This window comes from Procambarus clarkii, chromosome 62 (assembly GCF_040958095.1).
Source record: "Procambarus clarkii isolate CNS0578487 chromosome 62, FALCON_Pclarkii_2.0, whole genome shotgun sequence".
NCBI classification, from domain to species: Eukaryota; Metazoa; Arthropoda; class Malacostraca; order Decapoda; family Cambaridae; genus Procambarus; species Procambarus clarkii.
In genome coordinates this window covers 25,633,485-25,660,889 of record NC_091211.1, presented here as the reverse complement: position 1 = coordinate 25,660,889, position 27,405 = coordinate 25,633,485, and the positions used below count along the sequence as shown (strand labels likewise).

The following is a 27,405-nucleotide window of genomic DNA, read 5'->3' as shown; positions in this document are numbered from 1 at the left end:
AGATACAGGGCGATGATTGTGGAGAATAAGAGGGTGATGATTGTGAAGAGGCAGAGATTAATTATGGGGAAAAAGAATCGGTAGTGGATTGGATGGTTACCCGAGGGTGGCTGGACACATGATACAGGCTGGACACATGATACAGGCTGGACACTCAGCCTCGCCATCAACGGTTTCTTGCTGTGACTTACTTAGCCATTTTGTCCTGGCTTCATTAGTCATAGATTTGTTAGTTCATGTTACTAATTCATTATCTTCTGAAGGTTATTCAAACTGCAACAAAGACATAAACTTTATTTCCGTATGGTTCACAGCACTTACGGCGCCTCTGATGTATATGTCAGTAGTCATAGAAAATATATTTTGTGAGTATGCGGTTATGGAAAAATTAAAGGAGAGAGAGAGAGAGAGAGAGAGAAAGAGATAAGACCAAGAAGAAGAAGCGTAGATAAGCGAAGGAAAGAGTAAGTAGATACCAGATAATATCTATCTGAAACTGTTAAAAAAAACAAATAAATATAACCAATAAAACCTTAGAAATTCTAAAAAATCATGTCTTAGGCTTCTTCATTAAGGAAAAAAGGAAATATAAAAACTCATATAATATCATTAACCAACAACGGCTAATTGTCCATATCATATATACAATATCTTCATTACCAACGACCCAAAGTGTGTCTTGACCTGAAGACAACACACTCAAGACATACACTTTACTACGAGAATCAATTATCTTCAATAAAAACAAATAATAATTATCCCCACAAGTACGAACAATTTCCCCTCTTTATTGTTATGCTTCATGTTGTTATTAATAATAATAATATAATATTAATAATATTATAAACACAATTATCAGTATCTTCATTACACACAGAAATCACAGTAACTTGATAGATCGCGTCAGGGAACACCAAACGTACAGGTTCGAACCCCCATCACGGCCCTTGTGGATGTGTTCAATATCTTCATTGATATATTTATGCAAATATATCCTATTCCCGTCAAGAGATATTGACCTCTATGACAAAAGATATTCCTATTTTATTTAGGAACAACAGCCTAACCTCTGACAGTCGATAGTAAATTTATCAAAATTTACTAAAAGTGTTGGTCAATATTTATCTGTTATTTTGACAGCTGTAAGGGCAGCGTGGTTGTTCAGATTGATTGATTGACGGAGATTAGGCCACCCAAGAGGTGGCACGGGCATGAATAGCCCGTAAGTAGTGGTCATTCAAGTTTCCGCATTCAGACCACCATCTGGTCACCATTTGGTCCGGGAGACATCTCCCGTCACGCAGGGTGCAGTCGCACCTCCACAGATCTCCAGTATCAGCTCTTGATACTGGTAATGGCTCAAAAGGGCCACCACTTACGGGCTATTTATGCCCGTGCCACCTTTTGGGTGGCTTAATCTTCATCAATCAATCTATAGTTGTTAGTTCCGGTACGATGCCTCTCCTGCTGCCTCCCGCAGGTGTCATCACTGCCGAGTGGCGCGGTTGTCAGCCGTTCAAGAGGTAAAGTGTTGTGTTGTCGGTGATGCCCAGTTCGACCAGGGTCTTGGTGAGGTCTGTCTGTTCCAGCCCGTCCTGAGCCACCACCAGACGCCTCTCCCCCATCCTGGTGTTCTCCACCACCTGCAGCAGCTCCGCTAGCGTCTGGCTGCGCGGACTCGACACCAGCACCAGCGAGTCATCGGGTAGCTTGAAGTAGACAATGATGTCCTCCCCTTGCTCGACCTCCTGGCTCGAGCCGCCTCCTGTTGCTGCCTCGCCCGCTCCTCCTGTTGCTGCCTCGCCCGCTCCTCCTGTTGCTGCTTCGTCCACTCCTCCTGTTGCTGCCTCGCCCGCTTCTCCTGTTGCTGCTTCGCCCGCTCCTCCTGGCACTGACCACTCAGGAGATCCATTAGCCTCCATGTTATCGTCCGGCTCAAGTCTTTCTATCGAGGATTCTCCATCGTCCTTTTCTAGCGCCGAACTTCCTGGAAGTTCACTGGTATTGTCACTGTTAGTAGATTTGTCTTGCTCGAAGCTTTCTATGTCATTCACTTCCCTCGCACAACTTTCTTCCGTAAAGCTTTCGATAGGTTCAGTTAGATCACAACTATCGTTAGTCTCTTTTCGTGGGAACCTTTCTACAGGATCGTGTTTATAGGGATCAGTTTCGTCCTCCGAGTTATCTTCCTCTTCACTAATACCACTGTCATTGCCAAGCTGATGCTCGCGAGAAGGACATCTCATCAGCTTTCCGAAGTCGTAGTTCACATCAGGTTGAAGCACCGAGTTTGAACTTTCTGCAGGTTCGGACCTTCCGTAGCGTGTACCTGGTCGAGACCTGAGGAGTCCGTCTCTCGCGTGCAAGAGGAACTCGGCTAAGGGTTTGCCTTCTATACTAACTGTAACTGTTCGTGTTGGGGTCTGAGTGTCTGCCCTCGAGTCTCCGCCGTCATCACCAACGCCGTCCACCACCGCCAAGTTCATCATCTTCGTGTCAATCACATCAAAAGTTCTACTTCGGACCAAAGGAGGAGGTTCGAAGTCGGGAATTATGTTATTGTCGGTTCTTGTCGACGGCGTTGCGTCGGGAATTATGTTATTGTCGGTTCTTGTCGACGGCGTTGCGCTAATGGCCGGAAGAGGATGATATCTAGCGATGCTAGAATTTTGAGCGGGAGTAGAGGGAGAGGTTCTCAAAATCCTATCGATGTCCGCCTGACTTCCTCTGTTGAAATCGGTAAACACATACGTCGCGCCGAGGTCCTCGACGGAGCTTCCTGCTGCAGACGACGACTGAGAGGAAGAATGTCCCCCTCTGGATCTCTGTGCCCTGACATTCCCATTATGGTTGACACCCTGCCTGACAGGTGGTGTCAGGGGACTCTTGGAAGATGAAGTGCGACTAGATATTGATCCCCGAATACTGCGGTTCAGATAACTCTTATCTACGCTGTGAACGTCCGATTTTACGCTTCCAGATGACCTGAGGGAGGCTCTCTCGAAGTTCCTGGAGGAGGAGCGGTTGAGGAGTGACTTTCTGATGGAGGAAGCGGACTTGATCTTCTGGAGCTCTGCGGGTGTAGGGTGCCAGTCACGCGGGGCCGGGCGCTCCCACCAGCGGCGCTCCGTCGTCATCCTTCACCTGCTGGAGGCAATGGACATTATTTACTTGGCTTAGAAAACAGTACATATATCTAAATATATTTGAGCAAGTTACCAATAGCCGTACCTGTTAAAACTTTCGTTTTCTATCACATACCTGAAGTTTTCTATCACATGAATTTACTAAAACAAGACTAATGCAATTCCAACTTCTTTTACAAACAAATATTGTCATTAGGTGGGAAAAAAAGGACATATTTACAATGAATACCAATAGAAGAAGGGGAAACAGATGGGAACCTGAAACTCAGATGTGACAAATATATGTTAAAAAGGTTTATTATAGCATAAGGGTAGTGAGTGAGCGATATGACCTTAAGGAGCAGGTTGTAAAGGCAAACTCAAAACCGGGGTCCAAGAGCTGAAGCTCGATCCTGCAGGCACATAGAGGTGAATACACATCATATATATATATATATATATATATATATATATATATATATATATATATATATATATATATATATATATATATATATATATATATATGAGCAGAGATAACCACACTTATGCTACACCTAACCAGACGTACATATACAGACCAAAAACATACATATACATATACATATAATATACATATACATATAATATACATATACATATAATATACATATACATATAATATACATATTCATATACACACCAGGCACGACCCGTGCATGCTCTCGCGAACGTCGGTTCAGTGACCAAATTGCAACAACAGCCAATGAAATCAATATTTACTCCTTGCCACCCCCTGTCAACACTACCACAGGCTTGACACACCCCCTGTCAACACAACCACGGGCTTGGCACACCCCCTGTCAACACTACCACAGGCTTGACACACCCCCTGTCAACACTACCACAGGCTTGACACACCCCCTGTCAACACAACCACGGGCTTGACACACCCCCTGTCAACACTACCACAGGCTTGACACCCCCCCTGTCAACACTACCACAGGCTTGACACACCCCCTGTCAACACAACCACGGGCTTGGCACACCCCCTGTCAACACAACCACAGGCTTGGCACACCCCCTGTCAACACTACCACAGGCTTGACACACCCCCTGTCAACACTACCACAGGCTTGGCACACACCCTGTCAACACCACCACAGGCTTGACACACCCCCTGTCAACACTACCACAGGCTTGACACACCCCCTGTCAACACTACCACAGGCTTGACACACCCCCTGTCAACACAACCACGGGCTTGACACACCCCCTGTCAACACAACCACGGGCTTGGCACCCTCTGTCAACACTACCACAGGCTTGACACACACCCTGTCAACACTACCACAGGCTTGACACACCCCCTGTCAACACAACCACGGGCTTGACACACCCCCTGTCAACACAACCACGGGCTTGGCACCCTCTGTCAACACTACCACAGGCTTGACACACCCCCTGTCAACAATACCACAGGCTTGACACACACCCTGTCAACACAACCACGGGCTTGGCACACACCCTGTCAACACTACCACAGGCTTGGCACACACCCTGTCAACACAACCACGGGCTTGGCACACACCCTGTCAACACTACCACAGGCTTGGCACACACCCTGTCAACACTACCACAGGCTTGGCACACACCCTGTCAACACTACCACAGGCTTGACACACTCCCTGTCAACACTACCACAGGCTTGGCACCCCCCCTGTCAACACTACCACAGGCTTGACACACACCCTGTCAACACTACCTTATGCATGACACCTCAGTCAACACTACTACATGTCTGACACACTCTGTCACCCCCCCCACCTGTCAATCCCACCCCTGTCAACGCACCTTTTATTTTGTGCTTGCTCAAAATAACAGTAGAACATGAAGTAGATAACATGAAGTAGAGAACATGAGATAGAGAACACAAGAGAATACAAGAACAGATGCAACATCATATAAGTGACAACACTTAATTCTTACTATGGCTAAAGTAAGAATTAAACTTTACATCCCAGTCAAAGGAAGAAGAAAAGTTACCATTAACTTATATATCGTTTAATTAACTTAACGCTTGACACAAATATAATATTCGTCAGGCAAAAGTGATACTATAAAACTTTGTTAATAGTTATGATAAAGTGCACTTTTTTTCTTATTGGAAAAGCGAGGAAAACTATTTTTTATATATAGTTAACTCTTTGATCGCGTGATAGATAGTTTAACTATCTATCTAAACTATTAATACAACTAATAACTAGTTTTAGTGATAGTTCACCAGTTACGTCAGAGAATCTGTATTGATGTCTGGTGTGTGTTTGACTACACATTATATGTATTTAGGTACACGATTGTTTCTTAAATTATACAAACAGTAGAGAGTTAATGTGGTTGACAACTGGTCATTGAAGTGGGAAGGGAACTATCATGGGGGGGAAAACGCCAAGCCATTACGACTATATAGCACTGGGAAGGGGATCAGGATAAGGATTTGGGATGGAACGGGAGAAAAGGAGTGGTGCCCAACCACTTTTGGACAGTCGGGGATTGAACGACATCCTACATGAAGGTAGACCGTCGCTCTACCGTCCAGCCCAAGAGGCGGGCAACTGGACATTGAGTGTGGGTCTTTACTCTCATATAATGGTATAATTGGCATGTATAATTCACTGAGTGAAAAGCTTCAGTGGAATGCCAAAATGTGAATCAGTTTGTCAACATAGTTTTTCATTTGTGTCATGTCCTCGTCTCAGTGAATAGTGTAAACTTTACACTGGAAAGAAGTATTCTTATTGTGCGTGTTTTGAGTTCAAAAAGAAATATTTATATGTGTGTGTTGTCAGCTATTGTGAAAGAAATGTTGTGATTTGAATACAAATACACGTTTTAAGCACAATGGAACATACATCTTACAAATGTTTATTCTGGCTGTATGTGTATGTGTGTGTGCTTTTAATGTTTTAGAGTGTTTAAAGTGTGTTTGAAATGTGTTTTCAGAGTGTGTTTTAGTGTGATAGTTCGTGAGTTGGTGTTATTCTGTGTGTGGGACATCACTCAACAGCCTGAACAGCTCTGCGGATTTCGACGGATTCCTCCGTGTATGAAACTTTGTCTTATGTGTGTATATTTATTGTCGAGTCTATACATTACATTGTGGCTCAGTGGGTCTTGTTTTATGGCCCATGTGGCCTCTAAATGGCCACCTGCTTCACATACCTTGAGGTTACCTTGAGGTGCTTCCGGGGCTTAGCGTCCCCGCGGCCCGGTCGTCGACCAGGCCTCCTGGCCTCCTGGTCCATAGCTATCATCTGTCACCCACCCCCCCTTACCACCTGACACACAAAAGACAACAGGATTCATCGTGCCAAACCGGCTCCACTCTGGCACCTTACCCTATGCCGTGTCACTGACCGCCAGTCGTGCGATTATCAGCAAAAAACGTTTGATGTGGCTAAGCGCATTTTTAACGTCGTAAGCACTGTAATTATTGGATTATAAGACCTGACCTCTGACCCGTGGCTGTTTTGGGGGAAGAGATTAAGAGCAATGATTCACGTGTTTCAACTTCCTTATTTCATCTCTGGTCTCGTGGTGTCCATTACGTGGGTTTGTTTTTATTTATGAGATAAATGTGTTTGTAGATTATATTCTTTTTACTGGGATTTGGACTTATAGTTTAATATAACTTTCATGGCTAAAGGAGACTTGTCTGACCTCAAAATATTCGTCAAATTCTCTTATAAACTATACAAATTGTTATCGTCCCCTAAAGGCGATTATTTTAGAACCGTTCTATAATACAAAAAGTATGTATATAATATGTATATAATATGTATATAGTAGATCTATATTTTTTCTATGTTAATGGAAATGTTTGTTTCTCTGAGGATGGAAGTCAGACGTTTGTGGCTAGCTTCACTAAATTGTTCCCAGTATGGAGTAGGGGAGACGAGAGGTAACACGTTGGTACTTGCTGACACACCACCACAACTATCACCACCATCAGCACCACCATTACCACCATCTCCACCACCACCACCAGAGAGAGAGAGAGAGAGAGAGAGAGAGAGAGAGAGAGAGAGAGAGAGAGAGAGAGAGAGAGAGAGAGAGAGAGAGAGAGAGAGAGAGAGAGAGAGAGAGAGAGAGAAGGAGAGAGAGAAGGAGAGAGAGAGAGAGAGAGAGAGAGAGAGAGAGAGAGAGAGAGAGAGAGAGAGAGAGAGAGAGAGAGAGAGAGAGAGAGAGAGAGAGAGAGAGAGACAGAGACAGAGAGAGACATACAGCTAGACAGACCCCGGGCACCGCCGGAAACCCCCTTTCTATCTACATATATAAGAGATAATATCTGTTTATTCATATTTGTTTGTCTATTGAAGTTTGGAAAATCAGTAGTTATGAAATGCGCAACAGAAAGTCCGTAGAGTTCAACATTTTCTTAACAATGCTGGATGCTTCAAAAGTTTGCCAGTGCAGACTACTGGTCACGTGCCTCTGTATGACTAACCATCCTGTGTGATGGACAACTTTTAGCATCGCTTAGCAAGCTCTTGACACACACTGTACTCCCCTTCATATAGTCTAGGGCAGCTAGTTCTTGACACACACTGTACTCCCCTTCATATAGTCTCGGGCAGCTAGTTCTTGACACACACTGTACTCCCCTTCATATAGTCTAGGGCAGCTAGTTCTTGACACACTCTGTACTCCCCTTCATATAGTCTAGGGCAGCTAGTTCTTGACACACTCTGTACTCCCCTTCATATAGTCTAGGGCAGCTGCACAAATGCACATGTACCTAAATATGATAATAATAATAAAAAAAATCGGTGTATTTCGGAGATAGATTTTTTGAAACGTGTGTTCAGATAACATGGTTTATATAACTATGATATAGATACCTATTGCATAGATAACCCATGGTATAGATAACCACAGTATCTATGGTTCACGCACCAGTCGTGGTCGACACAAAGATTACCATGCTTCAAGCAGAACTGGCGTTCGATCCCTTTAAGATCCGAGTATTTAGATCTTGTACCATCACACCATCCTTATCCTCCAGCTCCTTGTCCTCCCTCCCTCCCTCCATCCATCCCTTCCCTGTGCTATGTAGTCACAAAAGGCCTATCCCTATCCTCATATATAATCCCCCCCTATCAACTCTCTGACCCACGGACTGCCCTGGACCATTATGCCTTGGACCCTGGACCTTGTATCCACCCTACAAGTCAGTGTTCCTTGTTAAGTCCACCCAGAAGCGTGACACTTTGCCACAAGGGTACACAGAGACTCGCACACCCACGGACTGCCCTGGACCATTATGCCCTGGACCCTGGACGTTGTATCCACCCTACAAGTCAGTGTTCCTTGTTAAGTCCACCCAGAAGCGTGACACTTTGCCACAAGGGTACACACAGAGACTCGCACACTATGTAGACTTGATTTTATGAGAACAGCGCTGAGACACGCACCTGTGGTGTGTGGACGGACGCTGGGATTCAGGTAGACTGAACTATATTATTATTATTATGAAGAAGAAAATATGAATCAACGCTTCAATGGTCAAAATTCGTTTTTAATCACTCACAATTTCAGGGTAAAACACACACATATTAATACTCTGTTTTGTTACATTTTCCAGGAGGTTTGTAGTTGATTACAGTGTCTTACAGCACGTTCTTGAGCGGTTATTTCTCCAGGGGTCATTTGGAGACCTTTCTGCAAAGGTCACACCCTCCTGCAGGGTGTGACCTTTGACCTTATCCACTACCAGTAGAGCACCAGGGGAAGTATAGATCCTGATGTTCCACGAGAGCATAGAGGAAGTGGACGCTTTTGTTGCAATAGAGCTCAGGGTAAAGAGGTGTTGAGTGTACGAGTGTAACTCAAGGGTGTAACTCAAGGGTGTAACTCAAGGGTGTAACTCAAGGGTGTAACTCACCTCTGGTCCGGTCTTGTCAAGTACACTTACGCTACGAATTATTACCAAACTTTCCCCCCTGCGTGTAATTCAGTGAGTAACGAATTTTCAAGAACTCTTATGTGGGAACTTTTGCTGTAGTTTGTGTTGTTAATGTGAGATCTTGACGACTGACTGCTTATTTTGCAAGTGAATTATGTGTATTATGTACACGGGAGAGAAAGAAGAAAATATTAAAAAGCATTTTACAATTTGCTGCCACAAAAGTGAAAAGTTGTCCTAAGATATTCCCGCCACAGATGAAGAACACATAACTGTAATTGTTGATGTGATTAACCTACGAAGAGGTGGTAATATTTACCTGAATTTACCTGAGGGCCACTAATACTAATGGCCTCGCTGAGGATATCTATACAGAAAACGACAAGAAAGTCTGTGAGGGATCCGGCGGAAGGTTACACTAGGGTGATTAGAAAACAATCCTGAATGGAAAAAAATGATTGGGAAAGCATTATAATCATTTGACAAAGAAATAAAGACACCTGACTGACCTAGACTGCAAAAAGGTGTTTGGTTCTCCACAAATCAAGATCCTTAAAACACAAAATTAGATTTAAAAACACCCTCGGGTATCTGAACAAATACTAACATCGTTTTCGTTCAGACGTCGTCGTCTTCGTCTTCGTCTTCGTCTACATGTTCAAGAACGCAGCCGAATCCACAGATACCGGTCTCCCTAACATTCATTCCCTGAAGATTACTTAATAACATCATCAGGAAGATACAAATGTAATTAAAAAAAGCTTAATATATACATATACCCTGTAAGTCTTGGCTGACAAGTCTACCGCAATCTTAAGCCAGGCTCACGAAGATAAGACGGACGAGATGTGTGCGCATAGATCGATTTTATTTGTATTACAGACATTCTTGAGACTATTTATTACACACACACAACTAGTAGACAAGATCCACAAACAGGATGGAATTACTGGAACGGAGCTAGACTGGCAGGATGACAGACTGGGAAGATATTAGACTGGGAGGATACCAGACTGAAAGAATACCGGACTGGAAAGATACTAGACTGGAAAGATACTGGACAGGAAAGATACTAGACAGGAAAGATACTGGACAGGAAAGATACCTGGCTGTCAAGAGATTATAGCAGGAAACATAGTGACCTTTCACACTACACGCTACCCTCCTCCAGGGTGACCTTATCAAAGAGAGAGAGAGAGAGAGAGAGAGAGAGAGAGAGAGAGAGAGAGAGAGAGAGAGAGAGAGAGAGAGAGAGAGAGAGAGAGAGAGAGAGAGAGAGAGAGAGAGGGGGAGAGAGAGAGAGAGAGAGGGAGAGAGAGAGAGAGAGAGAGAGAGAGAGAGAGAGAGAGAGAGAGAGAGAGAGAGAGAGAGAGAGAGAGAGAGAGAGAGAGAGAGAGAGAGAGAGAGAGAGAGAGAGAGAGAGAGAGCTAGCTAGCTAACAACCTCTCAACCTCTCCCCTACCAAACAAACCACTTCACACACACTTCCATCTGGCCTGACGACAGGGCTTCTCTCCGGTCTGCATCCCTTCCACCCACATACACACAAAAAGGTTAATCCATTGAGTTTACTCCCGACAGCGATAAATGGCCGCCCACTGAGGGCTTCATTAAATATTTCACAAGATGCCAGGCGGTATCGACATCATTCTGAAGGTCAAGAAAGCCGGAGTTCTTTGTTATCGTGGAGGCGGCTGCGTTATCGTCGTGGAGGTGACTTTGTTATCGTTGTGGAGGCGGCTTTGTTATCGTCGTGATAACGGCTGCTCGAACTACTCCCGGCTTTGAAATTTCAGAATTTTGAAAATTCTGAAACGGTGAAAACATTCATTGGACATTTTTTGTGACGAATTCATAAAGGATAGTTTTTTCGTTCCTCTCCCAAACATGAATAAATTGCAGGAACGGCACAGATGTCGAGGCTGCTTCGTTGCACACTGCAACAGATGGGAAGGGTCGCACTGAAACAGATGGGAAGGGACGCACAGAAACAGGCGGGAAGGGACGCATTGAAACAGATGGGAAGGGGCGCATTGAAACAGATGGGAAGGAACGCACTGAATCAGATGGGAAGGAACGTGAAACAAGTGGAAAGGGACGCAATAAAACAGGTGGGGGGTAGCCAAATAGGTGTAGACTCAGGGGGGGGGGGGCTAGTCAACTGACTCATCGTAACCGCCTTCAATAAACCTTCGAGTACTGTAGTGGTCACCAACACTGGTACTTCAATACAACACCCTACAGTAAGTGCCTATATACAACACTTTCCTTGTGTTGCTGACCATTGTAAGCCTATGGTAGCGTCATATATATATATGGTATAGCTGTTGTCATATCCCCCTTGACCTCTTATAGTATGGTATATCAGCCATTAGCTAATGGTGACCTACCTGTCATCTTGAAGGCCCAAAGGACTTGGTCTTCTTGAAGCACCTTCCTCATCATCTGCAACTCTGTGTGCAGTTGTAATATGTGCAATGATGATCTGCTACATTTATCACCGCTTGCAACTGCGCTTCCGCCGCGTCCCGTCACCGCAGGCAAATACCGCGGCTACCGCAAGCGGTGGTTCCAGTTCTTTAAAGCATTTTTTATAAGTCTTTGTTCTCCCGACGGCGTGTCAAACCCTTTCACAAGTTTGAGTCAATTTTTTTTTGGGGGTTATGTTTTGTAGATGGAGTTTGGAAAAGTTTGTAGATAGAATTGATACATATTTGATGTTCTCGTGTATTACATTTCGTCTTTTATATTCTCAGTGCGATATATTTTGTAATTACTTCTGACATATACTGTTATTTATATTTTAGTTCATGTTAGGTCAGGAATTTCTGCCTCTCTTGCCTCCTCCTAAGGACACCTTTCTCCCCCGTCAAGGGAATCTTCCATATCGGGAGTTTTCGACATCATGCTAACATAATCTGTTAATATGTAAGATTTCTGTTCTGTCAGGATATGTAAAGTAAGACGACGTGTACACCATACAAGGATCAGACACCGACTGCCGACGTCACCACAACAGAGCCGTTGCCAGGAGTGTTCTCGCTGCCGCTTCTCGCCCAACATGTTGTCGTACACAAGGGAACAATGTATATTATTAAATAGTGTAACGGAATGGGGGCTGGTTTAAATTGGGAAACGAGATGTGGTGTGCGATTACCATAGACTTTTATATTCATTTCCTAGGCTTTGGGGATAAAATGGAGCACCTCCTAGGATAACAACTTCTCTTGACGATAAATTGTCATTCACATTTCCGTGGAAATAAACATTCCATTCACCTGGGTTCTAGGAGACTCGAACCCTGGACCCCCACGCGTGTGTGAGGCCGAAGCTCTATGGACCGAGCTATTTGAGTAGTCTTGATAAGGACATTATTATTACATGACATGGGAGTGGATCACTAATTCCTCTGAGCTTCAGAAGTGGTCAGGGAAAAGTCGAAAAATTCCAATTTGGAACCATGATGCTGCTTCTGGAAACTTTCCTTATTAAGATCACTCAATAGCTCGGGTGATAGAACTTCGCCCTCATACACGTAAAGGGTCCAGGGTTCGAGTCTCCTACAACCCAAGTTGAATGGGATATTTATATCCACGGAAGCGTGGATGACAGTTTATACAAACATATAAAATGAGTTACAAACAGTATGTTGGATTTGTTGACAGAGATAGTGTATATACTATGCCAAAAGCCCGAAACACTATGCATCTTAGTGGCCTTGTAAGAATGTAAATACACCAATCTTATGTAATCTCACATACCCACAGTACCTTCTTGTAAATATAATATTATTATTCTGCCCGAAACGCTTTGCGTAATAGTGGCTTTAGGTCATTATACAATACAATACAATACAATACAATACAATTTTATTTAGGTAAGGTACATACATACAATAAATATTTACAAGGATTGTTTAACTTATAGGTATAGCTAGTACATACAATGCCTAAAGCCACTATTACGCAAAGCGTTTCGGGCATGATGTATGTACTGGCTCTATCTATAAATCTAGCAATTTTTGTATAACCTCTTGTATATATATACTTTACCTGAATACACATTTATTTATATTTATTTATTATAAAGCCACTAATACGCACTAAAGCGACTAATCATAAAGCACTGAAGCCAGTTCTTCTAATGTTGCATTGTTAGTATTCTTAAAAACTCAGAGCTAACAATTTTGTTTACGTTATATAATAAGTCGCTCAAAGCACTAAATAACACGTTTATTTTTTTTAATTTATTCTCTAATTTTCGGTATATTTCCTTTGATTTTTCCACGCAGGTGCTGGTATTTATGAGGCCTGCGGGTGGCAACACTGGAGGAGCACAGCTGACCAAGATAAACAACAACAGGAGTCCAGCATGGCCGCCGCCAGCATCGCCAGAGCCCCGACCTTCTGGAGGTCTATAGTCTCCAGGACCTTTGCCACGGCCACTTCGAGATGCCAAGAAGCTCAGGCGAGAGCTGAGTTTTATACCAACGAGCACAAGGAATTACAGAGGTCGCTGAAGAAAGTGAGTCAGGGGGGTGGCATTGTAATCTTGGCTAGTGACCGTGACATATTTTGACCGTGATATCAGATATTTTCATTATAATACATACGTTAAAAACACTTACTACAATGTCATAATGTTTGAATGAAGGTGAAGGAAAGGCCCAATATATTTATAAGTGTATTAAAAGCAAATAAATCCACCTGATGGACTCAAAGTGAGGCTCTCTGCCAAATTTATAAACACAAACCTAGAATCTTGTTCAGAACATTATTATACCGACGTTGAGAAAGGACACCTTATCCTCAGAAAGACGTATCTGCTTTGGAGAAAGTTCAACACCAGGTGACAAAAATCACTCTAGGATTAAGTTGCCTCTCGTACCAGGAATGGTTGAGAGCTACAGAACTAGCGACATTGCAAACCAGACATGACGGCTGATCTCATGGAGGCCATTAAGCTATTGAACAATTTAGAGGATATTGATCCAGACAATTGCTTAAAAAAGTCAGATGTAACATAAACAAGGAGCAACAGTTTCAAGCTCAATAAACTACAATATAGGACAGAAAACAGGAGATGCTTTTTCACCCACAGGGTTTTAAATTCATGGAACTGCCTACCCACTGAAGCCATAAATGCCAAAGCACTGCTGAATTTCAAAATCCCTAGATTAAATCAAAAGGATGAATGGGAGGACCTTTGGTAAACTGCAGACTTCCTGTCCTTATTGAGGTCACTAGAGAGAGATTGGCTCTCAGGTATATTCAGATTTATTTGAATATTACAACTGCTTAGTCTAACCAGTTGTGTATACTAAAAATTTATTTTATTTTCTAATTACATTAAAAAATACTTTTATTTTATTTAATTTGTACTTATTTATTTATATATTTGAAGGTACATTGGGTTGTGAGAATACATAACACTAGTGATTGAGTGTTACATAATTGCAAAGCCACTGATACAGCATTTCAAGCAGGTATTAAGTAAATAATAATTAAGTAAATAAGTAAATTAAGTAAATAAATAATTAAGTAAATAAGTAACTAAGTAAAAGTATTAATAGGTATGCTGAAAAAAGATTTATTACAGTTTTCTCTCTTTAGATAGCATTCTTGTTTCAGTATGGTATTGGCGTATGTGTAAAGAGATCCTGGTATTTTTGTTTATTTATTTACTTACTGCTGTAGGTGCCAAAAGCTTTTTAGGTACCATACTCATTATTGTATATTACACCATATTTCATATGCTAAGATATAATGGCCTGGGACACCTTTCTTGATTAGGTATGATAAAATATAACTATTTCCATTTATCTGTTACTGTAATCAATATTATCGTTGGCCACTTCTGCAGTCTTTGCTGCTTATGAAGTGTTAGAAATATTGATTGTTCTATAGTACCAGTTTCCATATTGATAATTTTTTAAATGTCAACAGCTGATTGACACAGAGATCAATCCCCATGTTGATCAGTGGGAGGCAGAACGTCAGTTTCCTGCCCATCATGTGTTTAAGAAGCTAGGGCAGGCCGGCTTCCTGGGAGTTACAAAGCCTGAAGGTTAGTACCTGTACAGTACGTCCTAACATGGTAATGGGTAGACAATGGCTTAAATTTTTATTGAGACCTGTTTGTTATTTCTAAGCATATGTATTTTGCAAATCTTTGAGATCCAGTGAGCTGCTTTGCTTTACAAAGGTTCGCACCAATCAGACATAAAGACTTGGCACTAGATTAACAGAACTGTTCAATCTGTGCAGGTTCAAAAATGTCCGTGAGAGAGACGCGAGAGAAAGTGTTGTAGCAGCAAGAATTACCCAAAAAACTCATAGACTCTGATCTCAAGGTGAAAGTCACTATCAATTATAGTAAACTTGTACTCTTCCCTGTCTATTCCCAGGTAGAAATGCCAACCCTGACTACAGCTTCCTAACTATCCATACCCTAACTAAATCCTGACTGCGCTTCACATCATTTGGGATGCAAAAACCAATTCCTAGATATGTGGTGACTGTTTTGTTGTCATCTACAGTATTTATACTGACTGAAGTGTGCTTCAGCTGTTTAACTTTGAATCTGGTACACAGGCAACATCTGTGGCTTTGATCACTTAAGTACTCCTAGTTTGTAATTCAGCATAGCTTTATCTGGCTATAGACTGCTTCACTCTGGTTCCTGGTTCAGCCAATGAAGCTCTTCCATATGGGCATTGGGATCCAAGTTAAACTGCTTCACTGATCTTTAAGTCTTCTGTTCCTTCTGTGCTTGTGAAGGGGCAGTCATTTCGAGCCTTTCTTGTTCAAATTTAGATCTCTGCAAAATGGTGTTTGGGTACTTCTCATACTCATAGAAATCTTTTGCTTTTTCCTGTCTAGTATGAGGCCAGGGTTAGATCAGTGGCTATCTTCAGTAGTTGGGTGTTCAAATGAACAAATGTAGTGTAGTGTAGTTGGGTGTTCTTTCTTAATCCATTGTTCCTTTCCTGCTGACTCAGGAGCACTAGTTTCCAAAGTCTATGACCTTTGATACTGATGAATGATGGGGTTAGGGCAGATTTTTATTCTGGTAGCTGGATCTTCTATCTTCAGTCTTGGCATTGTCATACAAGCCTGTAGTGTAGAATTGCATTAAGTACAGTACCAAGTGAGAAGGTGGTGGAGGCCAAAACCATCAGTAGTTTCGAAGTGTTATATGACAAAGAGTACTGGGAAGACAGGACACCACGAGCATAGCTCTCATCCTGTGAAACAACTTAGGTAATTAATTACCAATTACTGTACCATATACAGATTTATTAGTGGTGAACATTTACTCAGAAAACAGACTTTGAGTTTGTATAGAGCTTATTTCTGAGCTGGGTAATCTAACACACATGCATCCTTTCCCCATCCTACTCTGCATCCCTAGCTATAGCGAGGCTGTACATGATGGGCAAGGATACTGTAATTGTAAATGGTAATTTGAGTTAGTATTACCACCTGGGGGGACAGTGCAGTGGTTAACATTAATTGACAATTTGATCATAGTGCCACTGCTCACTTCATCTCTTTGGGGGCCCCACCCCTTCCCCATTGAGGGGGGGGGAAAGGTTCTGGCTTGTGGTCCCCGGTAGGCTTAAAAGAACTCTGTGACTGATGGCACCTAGTAGTTTAGCACTGTAGCAGCATTGTAGCTTCAGGGAGCTCTCGGGGCTTACCCAGAAATTGGCATTTCAATACATTTAATGCTGGTTTTATATACTGTACTGTATTTTAATTAAGCATTGCACATATTGGTGAGAGAATTGCATACTAAGAGTAAAATGCATTAAGACTTTTTCAAATACCAAAAATATATTTCAGAATATGGTGGACTTGGTCTGGATTACAGTTACAGTGTGGCAATGTCAGAGACAATGGGCACCATCAACTGTGGAGCTATTCCAATGGCTGTGGCTGTCCAGACTGACATGGCAACTCCTGCTTTAGCCAGGTAATGGACAGTCTTTTGTGAATAAGTAATCACTTAGAAGTGGTCTCAAAATCACCAGGGTCTGTTTGGTGCAGAGTAAAAGATTTTAATAGGCCTATAGGTTTTTTCTCTGGATTTTGTATTGAGGAAAATCATACTGCTTTTAGAAGAGAATACAGTATTACATAGCCAGCTATACTTAGACAAGTATGAGCAAGTCCTGCAGAGGCCTAGTAGTTACAATTAAAAAGTTTTAACTCCTCACTTTTCCTGCATTGGTGCTCGAAATTCTTCATAAAATCTGTTATGCCTGTCCCTTATTGCACTTTGCAGATGAAATAATTGTGTTTAACTATCCTCTTGTTGTGGGACCTAGTTGAAGCAGCCCCACAATTAGTTTAGCTAATAGAAATCTGGCAAGCGCTGCCTTCTTGTTTATGTGCTCGGTGGAGTTAAGTAGCCTTGACATGTTGTAGCCAAGAGTCATGGTAGAGTTCTGCTGGTTCCCAATGAAGAGGCCCAGCAGCCTATCGAGCAAACAATCTTCATCTTGTTGATGTTGGTCACTATTTTCCAATTTTGTTCCCATCTTGCTGTGTTAGTCAGTTCCTCTTTCACCTTTCTGATTGCTGTGTCATCTTTTGTCCTTTGGCCTGTTGGTCTTGATGTGACAAAGTAGATGTGGGATCCCTGTGGGACCCCTGTCAACAGGAGTCCCAGGAGCTACTGGAGCTCTACCAGAAATAGGTATTTCGTTATACTCGATACTGGGTTTCATTATATTTGATACATTATTTGATATAACGAATTCGATAATTCATTATATATGTTATGTTTCCGGCATAACTTAGGGATGCAGTTTCCAAGTCATTAAGTTTCTGCTGTAATATACTATACAATTAAAATACACATAAATTGCAATTAACTATAAATAAATATTGTTGTTTATAAGACACATTGTGTTATTTTGATTCTTAATAAAGTATTTGCTTCTTTAATTTCAGGTTTGGTAGTCAATACCTTAAAGAAGAGTTCCTAGTACCAAGCATCTCTGGGGATAAGGTGTCTTGTATTGGCGTTAGTGAACCCGGTGCTGGCTCTGATGTGGCCAGCATACAGACCACAGCCAAGCGGCAAGGGGATGATTTTATTATCAATGGTCAGAAGATGTGGATCACGAATGCGTGGCAGGGTGATTGGATGTGTCTGTTGGCAAACACTTCCCAGGGTCCAGCTCACACAAATAAATCCCTTATTTGTGTGCCTATGGATACTCCAGGTACATGCTTTGAAATGATGTGTTTGTGCCTACTATTTATATACCACTAATTAACTTTATGGGTGGGAATGCAAGAAAATATTTGTTGAAAAAGCAAATTATTATTCTATGAATGTTTTTCCATCAAACCTATTTTTTTAGGTTTCAATGTATATTATAATGTCAAATTATTTTGTATTTTCTGAATGGTCAAGAAATCATATGCACATGATAAATGGCTGTAATGTGTTTGTGGCTATAATGGACAGGGGTCTGCGTGGAGTGTTTGTACCTCCCTTCATGTATGGATAAGAGCTGCTGGTGTGGTAGGAACATGAAAATCAAGTGTAGTTGCATAGTTGGACACTCTGTGATATATTTGGGGGTGTTCAAATTGCTAGATGCTTATTTGATGTTATTACAATGCTTATTCTGAGGAGAGCCCCTTGTGGGTTCCTGAAGCTACTACACTGATCCAGTGCCATACTGTATCAGTGCCGTATTCATATTGGTCTTCCGGGGACCACAAGCCAGAACCTGGTCCTCTCAGAAAGGTGCAGGGAGCAGTGGCACAATGAAAACCTTTATGTAAATTTATTCATGTCTGGTGGCTGGTCCAGCCCTGGTTTCCAGTGCTGTTTGTTTGGCGTCTGAACCCGAATGTTTTTCCATGTTCTTGCTTCTTTCAAAAGATGGGTCTGGTAGTGTACCTTGCTGTTCTGCCTTCTCCTCCAGTGTTTGCATCTGGGTTTCTGATGCATGTTATTGCTTTCTCTGTGGTAATCAAGTGGCTTGTTTCTTGGTGACCCACTTGTGGTTCTCTTCTGAGCAAGAAGAGGTGACTGTAGTGAAATACAGTGGAACCTCGCGTGACGAGTGACTCCAGTAACGAGCATTTTGAGTAATGAGCAAGCCACTCGCAGAAAATTTGTCTTGACTGATGAGCTTTTGCTCGATTAATGAGCGTTCCCCCCGGGTTCTTGGACACCTCTGACGACAGTGTTGTTGTTGTTTCGCAAGACGAGTTTTCCACGTGACGAGCTTGGTGCGGGAACGGATTAAATTCATTAATCGAGGCGCTACTGTACCAATTTCTGGATGAGCTCCGATGGCTCCCTGACACCCTCCCTTTCCCAGGGAGTTAGGGTGGTTTTTCCATCATCACAGAACTGAGGGCAGAGTAGCCAGCTGACCCAGTCTGTCTCGCTCCTCCTCCCTAAACGAGGGGCGAACAAGCATACTCTAGTTTCATAACTATTTGATCATTTGTTTCCATTGTTGGGGGACTTCTTTTGGCGAGTTTGATGCATCAATATTTCCTAATAACCACCAGTGGTATGTTTTATCTCACTGACTTTGTGGGTGCTTTCCAAGGGGTACCAGGCATGATTAAAATTCACTGACAATTTGATCATAGTGTCACTGCTCTCTGCACCTCTTTAGAGGGGCTAGGTTCTGGCTTGTGGTCCCTGGTTAGACTAAAAGAACTCTGCGACTGATGGCATCTAGTAGTTTGGCACTGTATCAGCAGTGTAGCTTCAGGGAGCCACCAAGGCTCAACCAGAAATTGCATTCAGTGTTTTTTTTTTGTACACTAATATATTTAATTTAATGAAATCTCAATTCATAGATTTACAGAGGTGACTGTAAAGAATCATTAATGGTAGCTTGAGGCCCATTATTCTGGCAATTTGAAGTTCAGGACAGAAAGAACAAACTTTAACATGCTTATCAAATCTATGCCAGAAAAAGTTAATAATTTGTATAAAATTAACATGTGGTAATTACTAATAAGGATCTTCAAAAACATAGACAAGTCTTCTAAATATGAAATTTATTGATAATTTTTGTTTGCATTTTAAGGTATTCATCTGACAAAGAAAATTGACAAACTTGGAATGCTGTCGTCGGACACCGCACAAATTTTCTTGGATAATGTTAGAGTACCTGCCAAAAACTTGGTTGGAGACGAAGGAATGGGTTTTACATATCAGATGCTGCAGGTTAGTGCTGAGATTTGCATGTGCCTGTGGTAATTATGCTTTTGTGTATCATTGGAAGCTGTTTTGATTAACAAGAAATTTACCAACTCAATTGTAAAACATTTTCAACTTTCTTCTCCCATGTACAAATCTAAAAAAAAAAAAAATTCTCCTTAGAATGTAAAATTTTTCTTCTGAGAAATAAAATGCAAAACAAAAGTACAAATGGGGAAGGCACTGAATGTCAAATATCTCTTCCTCTTTCTCGGTGAATATCAAATCCAGCATGGAGGGAACATCCCCTTCCCTCATCCTCGTAGCTTGTTTAACGTGTTGATAAACGAATGTCTCCAGGATGAGGTTTATGAACCTAAAGGTCTAAAAGTCCTCTGTTCTAACTTTATAGGCATCCCAGTCGATGGATTTCAAGTTGACGTCACCGATTACTGGCAGTTATGATCTATCTTTATCCACTCTTGTTATAATATTTCTCATGAATGTTACGAGGCCCTCTCATTTATTATTCAATTATTCAACTCTTTATTTATCCATGTATTGCATGACAGGGGACTGAATGCATTAGTGATTATCAGTTTATCGTTCTAATTACAGATTTCCAATGCTGTTAGTCAACTTCTTGTAAATTGGCAATTATTATTTCATTTACCTTTAGGTATTCTTTCACCACCACAGCAACGCCACCACCTTTCCTAATTTTTCTGTCCTGTCTCCAAGCTGGGTAGCCCATTGGGAATATGACCTCATGTAAAATATCATCATCGAGTTTCGTCTCCGTGAGTGCAACAATGTCTGGCATCTGCAGCTGTATTACATCACGTTGCTTCAGTATTTTTAATCACACTCCATCTATGTTGGTGTACACAATTTTCAGGAACATGTTCCCTCTCCCCTTGTTCTTTACTTCCCCTTTCTCTAGTGATTTTTTTGGTTTGCCTTTTTATACCATTGCATAGGCTTGCCTACCCCTATCACCTTGTAGAAAAATGAATTGATTTCTTTTTCATTCCTGCATTTATTTAGACGTTTTGCCTCTACGAGGTTCAGTTTCATCTTCTCTCCATCTTCCTTTCCAAGATTTCATCTTAATGTAATCCTTGATGTAATTACTGATCCTTGTAAGTTAATGGCTTGAATTCTATCTCTTTGTACTGAGCAGTGGTGTGGTGGTGCTCCTACAACTGTACTAAGATAAAATAAGATGTTTATTCTGATTAAAGTACATACATTGAAAATGAGTTACAAACATAATGTTAGATTATAGATAGAGCTAGTACATACAATGCCTGAAGCCACTAATACGCACAGCATTTCGGGCAAGGTGAATACCCCCTGCCAGTGCAATATCTGCTATGGCTTCAGTTAATTCATCAAGTTCACTTTGCCTATCTCCCTCAGGTAAATCACTGTCAGGATCAATTGAGAGAAATGAGGTATTGGAAGTATTTAGGGATGACCGGCTCCACGAATTCGTTTCACCTGACTCGCCTACGGTATCAGTATTATTGCTCCTGGGAGAAAAACTTGAAAAATGTGCACTGGACACCTGAGTGGATGAGATATTCATATCCCAGACAGGGAAAAAGATGTAGATACTAATGGCATGGACACGTAATTGGGACACATTATAAGGTGAACTCATGGACAAAATAACATATATCACCACTGTTAAACATAAAAATCTGAACATGCATGAGAACCAAAATGTACAAGTCCTCACAACACAGGACCTGCATATGACAACATAAAATACCACACAAGTTGTTCACATCTCAATAGTATCAACAGTGTTGGTTACAAGGTCTAGCATAGATAACCAAACATTGGACAATAATGATAAATAAATGTGGAGACTAATATGATGCTGCCACCAGCATAAGAATTGGTGCCTAAGCACACAAATAAAGTTTGTCAAACTGCCAACACTGAATTATTAAATTTAAGGAAATAGGGACTGGACCTCAAATCAAGTTTGCCACAAAAAATATCAAGCAAAATTAGCATAATATTAGGCTAAAATTTAACAATCCTTCCTCAAAACACTGAAAATTTTTACTTTGTGCTAGGCATGAAAATTTATTTTAAAATTAGGATTATAGCTGCCACCATGCGCTAGATTTTAGACAAGGCAAGACAAAATGATCATTTATGTTATGCGGCATGCTAAACCGATGTCAAGCAAAATAAAATTATGCAATAATTGAATTTTTCAACTTAACACGCAACGGCACAGGAATTAGTCAAGGAATTGTTGCAAATAGATGTCTTACATACTGTCACTAAAATTTGACATAAAAATAAAAGGTGTGGTAACATAATCCAAGTGAACAAGGCCTGAGTGGCCTGAGAATTCTGTGATTGATGGCACCTAGTAGATAAAATACACATTGGATATGCTAGTTAACTTTGTACTAGGTAAGAGCCCAGTGGTGAACCACCACTGGGGCTCACCCAGAAATTGGCATTTCATTACATTTAATGCTGGTTTCATATTTTGTAATAGTTTTAAAATATCTCTCTCCCCAAAGTTTCAAGAGGAGCGTTTGGCTGGAGCTGCGCTGACTCTTTCACCGATGACCCATTGCGTTCAGAGCACCATTGAGTACACAAGGGAGCGTAAAGCCTTCGGTCAGCCACTGCTGAATAACCAGTATATTCACTTCCGCCTTGCCGAGCTGGAAACAGAAATTGAATGTTTGAGGGCCTTGATTTATCGAGCAACTGGTAGGTAATGTGAACTATGATAATTTAGATTTCATTTTACAATTGTGCAGTATGTAAAGTTGTTGAAAGAAAACTGTAACATTCACATGAATTTTCTTGAGAAAATAAGAAATAAAGTGCAGTAATGCTTATGGTATATGGACACGTGTACTGTAAGTACATACCAACATATTGTATATATGTATATTCAAAAGTGCTGGCTATTTTCTCCTTTTCCATGTCAGTAGTGCATTTAACTCATGAAGATGTTTTAATTTAAACTCTCACAGACTTGTGGGTTTCCTCCTTTATGGGTTGACTTCTCTTGAGTCACCTTCCTTTTAGGCAGTGAATGAGGCTTGTCCTGTGTGGCACACGCTTGTCCCCCTAGGCTGTGTCCAGCATAGGGGACATAGCTGGCAAACTCTTTTGTTGATGAATCTGTGCTTGCAATCCAGTGTATCCTGCAGACATATTTGAGGCATTATTGTATGACTGATCACGGCAGTTTCATAGTGGAATTTTGTTTTCATTAGGAAAATCCATGACAGTGTCTGTTAGATCCTTTGCTCCATGCGAAAAGATGGGGATGAACATCAAGAAACGTTCCACAGGCTCACAGACTTTAATGTATCAGACAGTTAATGTCAGTTGATCTGTATGAGAGATCTGGAGTGGAATCTTACACTTATTGAATAGGACTTTGACTCTTTTACTTTTTCAAGAATAGTATGAAGAACGTGTTATCCCATTAATTCAATAAATTCCTCACAAATATTTGCAGATAATTATGACGGATTTCCTTTTTCAGGATTTTGGTTCATTTTGAGGTGTTTTTTCCAAGAAAGGGTAAAATTCACTCAGCAGCTCTAGTATAGCTAAATAGTTGCCATTTTTTGCTGACCCAACAATCTGATTTTCTCCACGAAGTGGAAACCTCTAGAGGCAAGAAGGAGAATTACAAAAACTGCACATGTCAACATTTTGGGCCAATATTTCTGCTCTGAGTGATGTTGCTCAAGTGAATCTACACTTCCAGTTTCTTTATGCCTTATCAAATATGCTGTAATGCACTTTCAATGTTCTCCATTTTCATGTTCTACAATAACATTGCTGTGCTTCTAGTCATTGAACCTCAATGTAGCAAAGGCAGATTCACATTTGAACACATTGTTTGATAAATACCTTGTCCTCATATTTTCTACTCCAGCTGTTTTATACACTCTGCATGAGTTTGAAAGATTGCTATCATGATTCTGACATGATGAAGGCCCACTACAAATCCACTAATCCAGTGGGTTAGTATCATTAATGTTCCATTGCCCTGGATCTGTCTCTTGGATTGCAAACTCCTTTACCATTAAAGATTTGGGTATTTCCTCTTGTAAAATGTCTCAAGTAGCCGCAACAGGTGATGATGGTATGTCTGTTGAAATTGGATGCTTGATAGCAGGAATGGATGTTGATGTGGATGCTATACCTGAAGGAACAGTACTAGTGACTGATATTGCAGAAGTGGATGCTATATCTGAAGGAATGGGATGAGTGGCTGTTGTTGCACCTGTATTGAGCCACGATGTTAATTTTGGAAGTTTCCTATTTTCTCCTTCTCCTCTGCAGCTCTCTTTCTCTTCTGTGTTCCACTCAAAACATTATGTTTTATTTCTGCTGAAAGGGTTATTCACCTGGAAAAACATAAATATTTAATATTTACTTTCACACCAGGATGTATGGTTATATTACATAAGTGTGCTTGCAACAAGACCTAAATATTTAGACATTCTGCCTCTATAATGAACATATCATATGCTTGTGGGGCCCCTATGCTCGTGTGCCCTCTGGATAAGTGCCCATCGGGCCGATGTGGTAAGACGGCTCTACTGCTAGCCCCTTGCAGAGATTAAGTATTAACGGTAATGAAATGCTCTTTTCTAGTGGGCCCTCCATTAGTCTCCGTTTCTTTCCTATTCCCTTCTTTTCATATGGGATTTTGACCAACTGGTTCCATAATGATTGGGAAAGGCTGGCAGAGACCTAAAGTAACTTTGACTGTTTTCTTGTGTGTATATTTTCTGTTGGATTTTCCTGTTTTTTTGGGTGGATCTCTGATCCCAAACTTCCCCTCACTTTATAAGAGCCAGAATCTTGTCCTGGCAGGTGATGGATGGGTTTTAGAGTCCTGGTGTGTTTAGCAAGGCTTGGTAGTACCAGAGTTAATTTCAAAGAGCTCTCGAGACCGACCAGAAAAGGGCATTTTGTTTCATTCAGCACGTTATTTTTGTTTGCCAATTTAAAAATGTGTTTTTACTGTACAACTCATCTTACTTCTCCTGTTTCATATAGGCTACATTCCTTGGATGCTGTGGGTGTTGTCTATTTTCATCTTCATTTTTGCAGAGAAACCACTTCAAAATGTTATTTCAGATACTGTATGTTTCACAGCAGTATAAGCTTAATTTTTTGTAGTACTGATATTGTTGAAGAAACCACATGTATCAAGACTTCTTATTTTTGCAGATATGTATGTAGCTGGAGATGACGTGACAAAATTAGCCTCAATGTGTAAACTGAAAGCTGGTCGCTTGGCAAGAGAAGTGTCTGACTCATGCCTTCAGTTCTGGGGTGGCATGGGCTACACAAATGAGGTAATGTCTTTATTTAAAATTATGCAAATTTGCAGTGATTTCATCACAACTATTGCACTTTCTTGTTACCTTCAGGAGTGTAAGGGTCACCAAGTGCAGAATACAGTATTCCTAAAGGATTAAATCTGTTCATGGCCCATAATATAACTTGTAACAAAATGTTAAACTTTAAAAATAACAATACACCATTACTTTGCTTGCACTTCAGCCCTAAACCCTTTCTCATTCAAAGTTAACCAATCTTTAAGCCTTCAAGTGCACATCATAGCTAGGGATGTTGTTGCTAATTATCCGTAGGCTGTGTGACATGGTCAGAGATGTTTTATGGTACCATGTTAGATTTAAAAGTCCCACAGGTACACATCTGCTTCCTCAGGCCTCCAGTAAACAGACAAAATTTTTTTGGGGGAAAAAACTAAATTGGGGGCACCCCTCTAGGGTGTGAGGGGCCTCAATGCTGAGAGAGCAACTATGACTTAGTTGCCATACCACTTAAGGCATGGTTTAGGGTGTAATAGGTAGTTTTCTTGATCTGTGTGTGTTGGAGATGGAGATATTTAATGCATAGAGGACACTTTGTTGGGAAAGGAGAATGGATTTTGAGAACTTTAGTGTTAGGTGGGTGATACTAGACTTGGCAGCATGTAATGTGCCAAGTCCAGCACATTCTTATATGCCCAATGAATATGCATATGAGAATGTGCCTTGTACTGTATGCACATTTGTTGCACCAACTTCCTGATTGGATATGACGTATCTTGGTGTGGACGTATTGAGTAGCAGGTATCAGCTCTGCAGATTCTGTTACAGCTGCTGCACCATAATAGATTATGTCTGAATTGTAACAGCAGTGTTGTGTCTTGACAGGTTTTAATAAGTCGGTGCTTCCGTGACATGCGACTGGTTTCAATTGGGGGTGGAGCAGATGAAGTAATGCTGGCTATCATCTGCAAGTTCATGGGCACACTCCCTCAGTTACCTAAGAAGAAATAATATACTATGTTTATTAACTCCTTGAAATGGGTGAGCGACCTGAAAAAACTTAATCATTTGTATCATCTTCCATGTCTGATTCTAAATTTAGTTATATATATATCTTTCATATATCTTAGGAACCTTAAAGACATCTTTATTTTATGGAAATAATAATAAAAATATAGCATAGACTAGTTTGGCTAATACAGCAAAGACTTTGATGATATTTCATCTTTTCTCCATTGAATTATCTTTACATAATTTTATATTCAATCTAAATGTATATATTTTATATAATGTTCATAATTTTAATGATTAAATGCAGTTATTACTAGTTAGATAAATTTTCTTAACATTTGGTTTGAGAAATATTGATCAAAGCAGTGATGTAATAACCAAGGCCTATATTTCAACCTATCACTGTCAGCAATCCAACTAAATAAGAGAACTCGTTCCTTATTAGTGTGCAGCTTAAAGGTTCAACCATAGTAACCAAAGTAACATACTGGTAATATCTATACTCGAAACAAATTGTTGAATAATCAAATATAAATGGCCTAATATGAAAATTTTTATTAAGCATTAAACAAAAGTGTTCTCATTAAGCTGAATTCTGGCTCACAGCACATATTTAGAGTTTGAAATTACGAGTTTTTATACCGAAAATATGCCAATTACTGAAAACGGCGATGGGTCATATTTTGCCCAAACCCCCCTGCAGTTTTTAAAATGTCTGAAATGTCGAAAATTTGACTCCTGAGCGAGATTTTTGAGCCGAATTCTGACTCTCTGCACCTAT

The 27,405-nt window shown here is 40.9% G+C and overlaps 2 protein-coding genes across 3 annotated transcripts; one reads left to right on the top strand and one right to left on the bottom strand.

Moving 5' to 3' along the window:
- Positions 1-280: 280 nt before the first annotated feature.
- Positions 281-12,143, bottom strand: LOC123766555 (uncharacterized). 2 transcript variants are annotated; one of them, XM_045755804.2, is made up of 2 exons: positions 11,460-12,143; positions 281-3,147 (listed from the first exon to the last, which is right to left on the bottom strand). In XM_045755804.2, the coding sequence occupies exon 2, from the start codon at positions 3,135-3,137 to the stop codon at positions 1,509-1,511; it is 1,629 nt and encodes a 542-aa protein (XP_045611760.2). In that variant the 5' UTR covers positions 3,138-3,147; positions 11,460-12,143; the 3' UTR covers positions 281-1,508. The 2 variants fall into 2 exon arrangements, with proteins under 2 accessions (XP_045611760.2, XP_069164460.1); XM_069308359.1 differs by having other exon boundaries at positions 281-3,144.
- Positions 12,144-13,408: 1,265 nt separating this feature from the next.
- Positions 13,409-26,797, top strand: LOC123766554 (probable acyl-CoA dehydrogenase 6). Its single transcript, XM_045755803.2, has 8 exons — positions 13,409-13,593; positions 15,015-15,135; positions 16,917-17,046; positions 18,030-18,304; positions 20,147-20,286; positions 22,812-23,007; positions 25,504-25,631; positions 26,499-26,797. The coding sequence occupies exons 1-8, from the start codon at positions 13,441-13,443 to the stop codon at positions 26,622-26,624; spliced, it is 1,269 nt and encodes a 422-aa protein (XP_045611759.2). The 5' UTR covers positions 13,409-13,440; the 3' UTR covers positions 26,625-26,797.
- Positions 26,798-27,405: the final 608 nt, after the last annotated feature.